At 42.1% G+C, this 12,351-nt stretch overlaps 1 protein-coding gene across 3 annotated transcripts in view; it reads right to left on the reverse strand.

Moving 5' to 3' along the window:
• SMAD9 (SMAD family member 9) overlaps positions 1-12,351 on the reverse strand; it is a 59,125-nt gene that overhangs the window by 19,358 nt on the left and 27,416 nt on the right. For 2 of the 3 annotated variants that reach the window (XM_082602541.1, XM_082602542.1), the window contains exon 2: positions 4,237-4,902. In XM_082602541.1, the coding sequence (XP_082458667.1) occupies positions 4,237-4,678 (442 nt within the window). In that variant the 5' untranslated portion in view covers positions 4,679-4,902. The remainder of the gene's footprint in view (positions 1-4,236; positions 4,903-12,351) is intronic. The other variant, XM_082602543.1, reaches the window with a different exon arrangement.

The raw sequence follows: 12,351 nt of genomic DNA on the forward strand, positions 1-12,351 counted from the left end.
AAAAAGATCCAGACCTAGTCATACCATCTTGAATTTCAAACATCTAAGGACAAACTGAATATTCTAAAAGCTCCCAGAAGATCACCTCAAAGTCACCTACAAGGACAAGAGAAACTGATTTATTACTTCCCATCACCGATGCTGGACAGTTAGAAGGCAATGGACCAATGCTCTTCTAAGGGGGAATAATTCTTACCCCCAAATCCCACAATGGAAACTAATAGAATAGCCAAAAGAATAATATAATTAATATTATATTAACTTATACAATAATATAATAAAAACCAAAATATAGGTTGAGAAGAGGAAGAAAGGAAAAAGGTAATATAAATTAGCTAAATCTTCACCTTTTATGTTAGAGTCAATGAAATTAGCTAAAAGTGATAAATTTGGAAACAGATGTATAAGTATATTATCTAGAGTTATCTTCATATTTTTTTTAGTAATAATGGAGAGAACTAGCAAAAGAACCAAGCAAGAATGATTAAAAGAGGTTGCTTCTGGAAATGGCTGAGGTAGCACTTGTTTCAAATCACACTATGGATTTGTTATCACATGCAAGTATCAATAAAAACTTTCATAGAAAGTAAATGTTTTGGAGTAAACAGACAACAATTACAATACAATAACAATAACATCCATCACGAAGTCCACCATTTACCCACTATCATACATTTATCTCTTCTTAACAAGCAATAATTTTCAGTTCTACAGGTAGAATATAAACTCCAACAGGTAGATGAAAAGTTTTAAGTGAAACCACTACAGAGATGAGGGTGGCAGAGAAACAATGATTTCTTCCTCCTTCAAAAGCCAGTATTTGTATATGCCTTATGACATGATAGAACAAATACTCAACATCACCATGCCAAAATGACCTGGATGATAAGCCATTCAATTTTCTTTTATGTAATCCATGAATATACAGGCATACAAAAATGCCTTGCCTCATGAATACTCTGAAAGTGAGGGGCTGACATAGTAAATGACATATGACTTATTTTCCAGTGACGCTTCTTGATCACAGTGTTAACAAAGATCAAATAAACACTCATTTTTCTTTTTTGGATGAAGAGTTCAGATACTCTCTGTGACTTCAGTTCTAATGTAGGATATCTACAGTGTATTCTTAACATTGATAAACAGACTCCCTCATATCTGAATGCAGAGACTTTCACTCCACCGTGGCCTGCAGATCTGAGGCACCAAAAGAAAAGAAAGGATGCATTTTTCTTTACTGAGGCAAATATCTTGATAATGTATTTCTATCATCTGGGTAAAACCAAAGGCAGTGAAGATTTGTAAGGAATACTGATGGTATCATCCTGGTTGTAATTCAGCCTGACAAGCTCAGTTTACCTTAGGTTTGCACTGATCATATTTGTAAATACTTACAGTCATAACACAGCTCTCTTAGCGCCTTAGGGCTGCTATAGCAGGTATACTATAGACTGGAAGCTTATAAACAACAGAAATTTATTTCTCACAGTTCCAGAGGCTGGGCAGTCCAAGATAGGGGTACAGCCTGGTCAGGTTCTGGGGAGAGCCCTCTTCTGGGTTGCAGGCTGGCTTCTTCTCACTGTGTCCTCACACGGTAGGAAGGGAATGGGGTCTCTCTGGGCCCTCTTCTATAAGGACACTAATCCCACTCATGGAGGTCTAGCCTCATGACCTAGTCATCTAAAGGCCCCGCCTCTTAATACTATCACCTTGGGCATGAGGTTCTCAACATATGAATTTTGGGGGGACACAGACATTCAATCCATAGTAATAGCTATTTCTAATTACTCAATTCTATTTCTATCACAACTGCTGCTTGTAAATATGACCTAGTGAGCTTACAGACACTGGTCTCAATGTGATGTCACCTTTTAAATACCACACTATCTAAGCATTACCCTGGGGGCAGATAATAGAAGGAGTTACTGCGTATAAGGAACTGCAGAGCAAAGCTGAGAAAAGCTTTTGTATCTTTTTCAAAAGTCATGTGGTTCTGATAGAGTGTGGGCATTTTACACGGGGGAGAAATTACTCCTGAAATGACCTCCGGCTGCATGAAGAAAAATCATTATGAGCCATGAAAACACTTTTGCACAGCTTCTACCAGACGCAAGCCACACAAAGTGAGGTCTGAGGACTGGTGAGACTTTACCAGCTGCTGGGTACCAGTCCGTGGGAATACAAGTACTGAAACTGAGAGTTTGTGTTTAGAAACTTTAATAGCCACTTGATAGAGTAATTTTATATCTGTTGAAATGAATAGTAAAAAATATTGAGCTTGTATTTTGTAAGTCTTTCAAAAGTTTCATCTGCCTAGTAATTCATTTGTATTGTAAAAATACTGATATTTGAGGGATTGGAAATGTTTTAAAAAACTGGTCCTTCACTACAGATAGTTTGAAAAGCACTAAAATTGATGATTTTAGTGCTTGGTTGTGTGAGTGTAAAGAAAATCAGAATTGAGCCTTCAAGGTTCCTAAAACGGGTGGTCAAAAGATGAGAGATTTCAAAGGCAAAACTTCAGCTTTATGATAATCAGGGACCCAGCAAACTTGGTGCACATTAGCATCTTCATTGTTCTCAAAATACTGACTTTAAGCACGGCCAGAAAGCTAGATGTAAAATCTGCCTTTTTCTATTAAAAGATCAAAGTTAGGAATAAAAAAAAAAGATATAGCTTAAACATTACCTTAAAATCAATACAATCTTTGCCCATCTTTCATTTTGGAAACTCAAACCTAAAATATGATGATATGAAATCTACCTGCTGCCATATGTAAAAACATTCACACTATCATTCCTGAAAGAACCTCACATAATATGAAAAATGAAAACATGAAATAATCCTTGAAAATTAGGGTTTCAAGTGTTCAAAAGGAAAGCCAGATACATTTTACAAGATACTTCTTACAAGACACATTTTATAACTACATTACTCAGGAAGAGAAAAATGATTTCTTGATAAATATTTTTCATGGGATGTATTCTGAATGCTTAATATAATTCAAATCTTAGAAACAAAAGAGAAATCTAGTCATTTCTGTCATAAACTCATTGACGACATTTTTTTTTAAGTAGGCAAAGAAAGCTCAGAGAGAAGCAGGAAAGAAGAGGAGAAAGCAAAGACCTACGTGATCTAGGGGAAAGCATATCAGGTTCACCAGGAATGTGGGCCTTTCTCATCACAGTCTCACCCTGTATCCGGGGCGATGTGACCGTGAGAAGCATCCACGCTCAGGCAGGTGACTTACTTGACAACAGTTTAACAGCATGACAGTGGGATTTGGGAGCCTGAAAGGTCACCTCACTAAGACTGCTATAGGCTGGGCATGACTTAGCCAGGATGGCTGCAAGGTTAACTGAACCTGGGAAGGGGGCAGGAGGCAGGCTGGACTCCCCCCAGTACCTGTCTTCCTACCTAGAACTGCCTCGTAATAGACATGGGCCAGTTCCCAGAGTGCATGTGCCAGCCCTTTGGTCTCCCGGAATGGGGCAGATGGCCAATCAGGGAGAGGAAGCTCCCACAGAAACGGCCTCCATCAAGCCACAGGAACACTCCATCCAAAGAAAAATGTAGTCAAATTGTTACAGCCAGTGTGAAGGAATGAAGATGAACACCAGACTTCTCCAAAAGGGTATGTGGGTGTGTGTGTGTGTGTGTGTGTGTGTGAGAGAGAGAGAGAGAGAGAGAGAGAAATATAGGTACACACATGTGTGTGTGTGAAGAGTTTTAGGAACAACACCTTCCTATATTTAAAGCCATATTTAAGAACAGCCACCAATCTCCCCTAACCGCCACTATGTTCAGTCTTGGAAGGATTTCCAGCAACTCTTTCACTGGCTGTTTCCAGACCCAGGTAGGAGATACCTCCACTTACTTGAGCTTGGGGAAAGTGCAGCCCATTTAGCTCAGCACAGCTGAGTGCAGGAAAGGGGGACGGGGAGGAGGATGTTCATTTTCTTACAGTTGATCATGTCGAGGCCATATTAAGAGCTTTCAAGAACTGGATGATGACTCCAAAATGCATCAAAATAAAACTGCATTTTTCAAAATCACACAAAGCTTACACGTATACTGAAATGAAAATATCTTTTGTCTAGATTGTTCTGACTACAAAATTTGGATCAGTTCCTGCAAATCGAACCTCCCTCTCTTCTCTCCCTCTCTCGCGGGAAAGGGGGTCCTTCTCCTGCCGGTGCCCCATGTTCTCCACCAACTGGGACACACCCTCTTACCTTTTACAATGAACCATGAAGGAAACCCACCTGGCGTCTCCACACGGCGGTAGTGGTAGGGGTTAATGCACACCTCTTTCTGCTTGGAGCCAAATGGGAACTCACAGCACTCCAGTGGCTTCAACTCATGGTGAGACTGGAGATCGGGCCAACGCCACACGCGGCAGTAAATGACGTGGGGCAAACCCTTGCGGTGGGACACCTGCAGCCGCCCGTCCAGGGAGCGGGGAATCGTCACACACTTGCTGGGTTGCCCTGGGCAGCTGAGCGCCCTCTCCAGCTCATCCATGGCTCCTTTCTTCTTCTTTAACTTCTTCACTAATGAGTCCACCGCCTTCTCCGCCCACTTTTCCTCTTCATCTCCTTGCTTCCAGCCGAGCAGTCTCTTCACTGCTGGGCTGGTGAAGGAGAAAAGGGAGCTGATGGGGGTGCTGGAGTGCATAAGAGAGGGACCACAGGCGTCCAGTGCAAACAGGAGCTGGACCCAAGGCCCTTCACTGCCCGCAGGGCCCGAATGAAGTGAGCAAGGATGCCTCCCGGGATGTCATAGGTACCAACTCTCCAGGGACGTCATAGGTCTTCCCTTTCTTCTGGAAGTGACTGTGACCAATGCAGGCTGGAAAGTGGGTTGACTTTCTCCTAAGCCCTGGGATGGGCTGGCCAACTCTGAAAAACACAAAATAAGACTTCAGTGAACTTAATCAGGATAATTTTCAGAAAAGATTAAAGGCTGGATGTAAGAGGGAAAATATTCTTCAAATGTTCTAGACTTGAAAACTCTCAGTCACCTTTGACTCTTCCCTCTCCTTTATTCCCTATATCCAAGTCTTGGTAATTCTGCCTTCAAAATGTCTTTCAGATTTTGAAGCTTTCTCTTCATTTCCGCATATCTGAGCCCTGCCCCACCTCACCACCACCCCCTTGATCACTGCAACACCTCTGAAGGAGCTCCTCTCTTCCAATTCTAATCCATGTACTAACAAATAAAATTTTTAACATGCCATTTCCAACTTGAGAAATTACAGTGGCTCCATGGTTTCCCAAGTATAAATGTCTCTGCTTGGGTTTCTAGGGTCTTTTCTCAACATGCTCATGCCTCTTCCTTTCTAATTTATAGTTTGCACAAGTGATCCATCTTCACTGTACAAAATATATATAAATGAAAAAGAAAAAAATTAGGACCACTAATCATCTCACCACTCATATATTCTTCCAAACTACTTTATAGGATACTGGTTCTCAAAATGTGACCCAAGGACCCCTGGGAGTCCCAGAGTCCCTTTCAGTGGGCTGTGAGGCCCTGTCTTTTCCAACTACACATCTGTGTGCGCTAGATTTTCCCCACGTACTTCGACCCAAACAACAGATCACAACAGACTGTATTCAGGAGCAGATGTGAGAATCCAAGTGTCGTATAGTAAACCAGGCATTAAACAGATGTGCAGAAATATAAAACAACAGCACTCTTTTCACTATTTGGGGGAAATATCTCGTTTTTTCCAAAAAAAGTTTATGTTACTATATAATGAGTTTATTGTCGTCTTTCATGAGTCAGTAAATTTTATAAGCTTCTCAGTTTTCATTACTAAAATGGTTAAAAAAAAAAAAGATATGAGCCACATCAGCAAAGGTTCTTTGGCGTTCTCAATAATTCTTAAAGGTAGAAAGGGTTCTGGGACTTCCCTTATGGTCCAGTGGGTAAGATTCTGCACTCCCAATGCAGGGGGCCCAGGTTTGATCCCTGGTAGGGGAACTAGAGCTCACATGCATGCCGCAACAAAGATCCCTCGTGCCACAACAAAGACCCAGCACAGCCTAAATAAATGAATCTTTTTTAAGAAAAATAGCCAGGGGTCGTGAGACTGGAAAGTTCTAGAAGTTACGCACAGTCACAAACACAAACGCGTACACAAAACAGTAGTGCTGTCACGTTTTTATCCTCCCTGAAGGTCAGCTGAAGCCTTCTTCGCCCTCTCATCCAAAGGAGACACTCCTTCCCAGTTATTCAACAGTGCCCTTTAAATTTCCTGAGGGAGAAATGCATTTCCTCTTCTGTGACATAGCTGGCTGAAACAAAACTCGCTCCTTCTTCCAGATTTTAGAAACCAGCTCCCTTGTTAACGGTTAAAGTAGCTGCCGGTTATGTTTTGGAGAAAGCTGACTCATTTTAGCATCTTGGAATCAATATAGCTCATAATGTCCAACAATAGCTCATTTAATATGAATTAAACGTAATTTTCTCCTTTGTTCCCTGGGGGGGAAAGCTGCACCTTTCTGAGTACAATGACACGCACATCTTGAACAAAGGTGCTATCACAACACCTGCTCTTGTGATAACCATCAGGCAGCTCTGTGAAGAGGACGGTGGTTACACAGAAATTGGTGACATTCAATAAATACGAAGCAACACATATTCACTTTATTCCTTGTATAGACTTTAGTTAGCACTGTATGGAGAAAGGTAAACTAGGGTGAAAAGGAGACGTTAAGGGCTCGATAGCTGTTCTTTTTCTCTTGGCAGTTTGACGTACACTCAGTTTTATTTGGAAAGCTTGATTTTGTGGCTTAACAATCATGAATTTATAAAATATAGTTAAGACACTGTGTTCGAGCTCTGTTTACTTAATCGAGACAGGCTGCATTAAAGCAATGGTTGAAGAGGGTCAGGAGCTCTAAAGAGGAGAAGCAACACGACACAGAATAATCTGAACCCCCAAAGAGCTTTGAATTCTGCTTAGTTTCACACAGGATTTGTTATTAGTAAATTGTGGCATAAATCTTTAAGCTCAGGTCAGCAGTAGAAAACAGCTATTTAGGAAGATGTTCAGCAGAGTTAAACTAAATATACCCTTTAAAGAACTTTTGCTCCACGAAACAAATCACAGTTCTCGGAACCAGGGTTTGCTGCTGCTGTTGTCGTCCTAACTGTGGGTTCCTATCTATTAATGGCCTGGGAAATCAACTTACTAGAACACGTAGCTTTTGTAAAAACAACAGAGTGGACCATATTGCAGGGCAGCTAACAAAGAAAGAAAAGGCATTATTCCATTTAAATGTTTCATTCAGAGGTAGGCGTTCTGTGTGTGTGTGTGTGAGTGAGTGTTTGTGTGTGTACATGTGCATGTGTCGAGGGTCACCAAGCAAAGTTTGTTTGTTGTTGTAAAACTCACAAAATAGGAAGGGGGGTGGTGTTACTCACGCTGGTCATTACTCCATGCCTATAAAGCACAAAGAAGAACGAAACAGAGTAAACTATAAAGATGAATGTACGTGGAGGATTCATACACAAAAACACGACCAGGTGATTTCTACAAAATATAACAAGAGCTACGGAAGAGAGAGGCAGGAGGTGGTATAGCAGGAAGAGCCCTTGGTCCAACCTGGGGGGTTCTGGAAGGGTTCCAAAGATGATCATTGAGCTGCACTTAGAAGGATGTAAGTCACAGTTAAAAGATAAACCCACTTGGCAGATAAGGGTAATTTTCTAAAGTTTTTTGTGGTTAAATTCTCACTTTTGTAAGAAAACTGCGTATCGCTGTCATGGATCAACTGCGTGATCCTGGGCGAGTCCTGTGCTCTCTCCGGGGCCCCTCATTTCCTCCTCTGCAGATCAAGAAGGGGCTCGGTCTCACTGGGAGGGTCTGTCTGGGCGATGGGCCCATGACTCCGTGTCTGTCGTGTCACATGGGTTTACACAACAACCACGTGTCATCCCACACATGGGATTTTTTTTTCCACTTCGAAGTGAAACCAAATGATTTATTTGTGCTAAATGAATGCAAATAACACATTCAGGATACACTTCTTTGTACACCGCGCTTGCTTTTACTGGCGAAACAAGCAGTCCTCAATGCTAATGTGCTACTTTCCTCTATACCTCTCTCCTGCCAAGCGATAAAGGGTTTTGCGGCCATTATGCCAAGATATTCCTGTAATGTTCATTTCAAATGGTATTTTCTGATAGCATTTTGCACCTTTAAGATATCTGTTCGACCTCTGTTTCAGGGGAAGACAGAACGGAAAAGGAAAATAGCTGTATTCCCTCAGCTGTTGGTGTTACGTTGCTAGCCCCGGGGAGACTGAAAGTTAGCACCTTCACCCATGAAGCTACCGCGCATGGAGCCAGGCAGAACACCTTCTTTCCGAGGCTATCAAACTGGCCCTTTTTATGACAAATGCCATCTACCAACACAGCACAGGGCCCACTTTTCTCTCCACCTTTTTGTTTCTTTCTAGCATTATTTTTATCACCCCTGGGGAATGAGTGAAAATGTACACTTGGCGTGACTGTGTCTGCCACCATTTTCAGCGCCTTCATCAAGGCCTTGATGCGGCCAGACATCCACAAGTGTTAACGCCAGACATCCACAAACACCATCTGTTGACCATTAGAGCTTTCCTTCTTTGGGCAGAAGGAAGAACGCACCACAACCATGCCTTCTCCGGTTCACTCGTGGTCCACTTCACACTCTCACAGCACAAAAACAATACTGTACTCTCTTTTTCTGGCATCTGAGTTTTACAATAAACCCTAACTGAGTGAGCAAAACAACTTCTCATTTTCAAGTTTTTTGAATAAACAGGACCACTTAAAAGAAAGCAGCACTGGCCACATGCACACTCCATGATCTAACTGTGCATCATTCCACACTAAAATCCAATTTGCCAGGCTGGGTAAAAGTTTGGGAGATACGAGCCTTTTATTTTTTAAGTTGTCCCTTTAAATCCAACTCCTGTTAGCAGTTACTCAATCTTATTTCCACTTACTTGGCCTCACTGGAAGATTCAACTGGTGAATTCAATCCTGAAGAAAACATAATTCAAAAAATACTGTTTAAGATGCATACATTGGTTGTGTGCTCAGGAGCATATGGAACCACTGAACAACCCCTCAAGGGCACTGCTTCTTGGTCAATGTGGCCAAGAAAACTTGACATCACCTACCAGGCAGTGTACCCCAGTCAGCCTGGGGTGTCCATGGGTTGCAAGGGCCACTCCAGAAACATTCATGACAGAACACTGTTATTTCATTATTTGTTTTGTTTTTAAATTTTTCAACCTTATCAATTTTGACCCTCTAATCCACGGCCAGCATTAAGTATATCTCGGTATCCCCTCCATAAAACAGTTTACTATGGAAATTTAGAATTTGAACACACTTGCCAAAAGAACTTTTTTTTTTTTTTTTTTTTGGCTGCACTGCGTGGTCTGCAGGATCGTAGTTCCCCGACCAGGGATCGAACCCAACCGCTGGACTGCCAGGGAATCCCTGCCAAAAGAACACTTAACCTCCTTAAAAGAAGAGACTGTTTCCTTGACTACTTCTACAGCACTTCTTGTACACCAGTAATTGATATGGCTTTTCAAGTGTAAAAAGAGACCCAAAAGAATGCTATCTAGAAAACAGCTGGCTATCATTATCGCTGTTGGCACATGTCTATCATGTCTTATTACTGTACACACTTGAAGAGAAACCAGGCTTAAAACACACACACAGGGTCTTCACTGGTGGCGCAGTGGTTAAGAATCCACCTGCTAATGAAGGGGAAAACGGGTCCGAGCCCTGGTCCAGGAAGATCCCACATGCCGTGGAGCAACTAAGCCCGTGAGCCACAACTACCGAGCTGCGAGCCACAACTACTGAAGCCCGTGCACCTAGAGTCCATGCTCCGCAACAAGAGAAGCCACCACAATGAGAAGCCGGCACCCCAGTGAAGAGTAGCCCCTGCTCGCCACAACTAGAGAAAGCCCGTGTGCAGCAATGAACACCCAACGCAGCCAAAAATAAATAAAATAAATAAGTTAATTAATTAAACACACACACACACACAAATACACAGACGTATATTTGATTAATTCAAATTTGTCCTCACTTAAACTAGCCTGTCATCTCTACATGTTCCAAATGAGTGGCAATCACAAGTTTGTACTGTAAGGTGTAAGTAACGACCTCATACACATACCAGTTTAATGTCATTGGATAAACATGCCAGTTGGTGGATAAACATGGAAATGGCATCATGATGTCATATGCCAGGAAAGAGACTTTTCTAGCTGTAATCAGAGACTTCCTACAAATCTGTGAGAGGGCAGTTCGCATTCACCAATCTCCTAGTGAGAGTCTTGTCGCAGGAGCAGGATACTTCCTGCCCACAGCGTCAGAGGAAGATGACAGACATGCGTCCTTATAACAGGGGCCCCCATGGTGGGATTTCAGAGCACTGTGGACCTCTGAACTGTCTGCTCATTTTGGGTGATCGTGCATATACAGAGTTTTCTAGGGAGATAATTCATAGGTATTTTTCTTCAAATTCTTAAAAGAACTTGTGACCACCAAAAGATTAAAAAAAGAAAAGAAAAAAAAGACCCACTGAATTAGAAGAGGAAAAGGAGGAAGTATGAGAGAGAAGGGAAAGAAGCTGAAGAGACTGAAGAGAACAGCTGACTATTCTAACTCAACTGGGCTCTGGGGAAGGGTCTTTAAAAAGACTAGGAAGAGAATTCTAAGGAGATGGTAGAGTATGAAGCACCAGGAATCTGCCTTCCCACCTAGACAATTATTACACTAGCAGAATCGAATGCAACTATTGTGGAACTCTGGAGTCATTTGAAGGCTGGCAACTTCAGGGGAAGGCTTGGATGGTAAATTGTGGCTAATCTGGGCCAATTTTAGTTCTTAGCACAAGAAGCAGTTACCTAGTCCATATCTCTTGGCAGCAGCCTGCACAGCTTCCGCAGGGAGCCAAGGTAGGCAAAAAGGACCGGGTCCTCCAAACATCAGGTACCTGTGCTCTGATCACCAACTGCTGATCCAGTCACAGAGATGCAGACAAACTGGAGGGCAGCCGTTGATCTTGCACTTCCCACTGGTGCAAGCCCCTTCCCCTCTGGCTGAAGTGACTTCCAGGGGCTTTAAAGGGCTGATACTTCTTCTCCACCTCACCCCCTCTTAAGTTTCTCTTTTTCTCCTTTTGGAAGCCAGACATTAAAGACTAGGACAACTTAAGGAACTAGAGAATGAAGAACAAGCTAAACCCCAAGCTAGCAGAGGGAAGACAATAATAAAGATTAGAGCAGAGATAAATGAAACAGAGAACAGAAAACCAATAGAAAAAAATCAATGAAACCAAACTACTGATTCTACAGAAATAAATATGTTATAAAAGAGTACTATGGGGCTTCCCTGGTGGCGCAGTGGTTGGGAGTCCGCCTGCCGATGCAGGGGACACGGGTTCGTGCCCTGGTCCAGAAAGATCCCACATGCCGCGGAGCAGCTGGGCCCGTGAGCCATGGCCGCTGGGCCTGCGCGTCTGGAGCCTGTGCTCTGCACCGGGAGAGGCCACAGTGGTGAGAGGCCTGCGTACCACCAAAAAAAAACCAAAACGAAAACAAAAACAAAAGAGTACTATGAACAACTGTAGTCCAACAAATCAGATAACCTAGATGAACTAGAGAAGAAACAGAAAATCTGAATAGATCTATCACTAGAAGGAGATTGAACAAGTAATCAAAAAATCTCCTGACAAAGAGTCCAGGACCTGCTAATTCACTGGGACCTTGCTAATTCTACCAAACATTTAAAGAACTAATACCAATCCTTCTCAAACTTTTCCAAAAAATTGAAGAAGAGGGAACATTTCCTAATTCATTCCATGAGGCCAGAATTATCCTGAAACCAAAGTCAACAAAGGCACGACAAGAAAAGAAAACTATACCGATGTCCCTTATGAACATCAATGCAAATATCCTCAGCAAAATACGAACAAACTGAATTCAGCAGCATATTAAAAGGATTATATACCATGACCAAGTAGGATTTATTCCTGGAATGCAAGGATGGTTAGACATATAACAATCAATGTAATATACCATATTAACAGAAGGAAGGGAAAAAAACACGTCATCTCAACTGATGCAGAAAAGGCATTTGAAAACATTCAACATCCATTCATGAGAAAATGCCAACAAACTACAAACAGAAGGACACTATCTCAACATAATAAAAACCATATATTAAAAAACCCACAGCAAACATCATACTCAATGGTGAAAGACTGAAAGCTTTTCCTCTAAAATAAGGAACAAGGCAAGGATGCCCGCTTTTGTCACTTCTAT

This window comes from Mesoplodon mirus, assembly GCF_964341445.2.
Source record: "Mesoplodon mirus genome assembly, chromosome: 17".
Classification (NCBI taxonomy): domain Eukaryota; kingdom Metazoa; phylum Chordata; class Mammalia; order Artiodactyla; family Ziphiidae; genus Mesoplodon; species Mesoplodon mirus.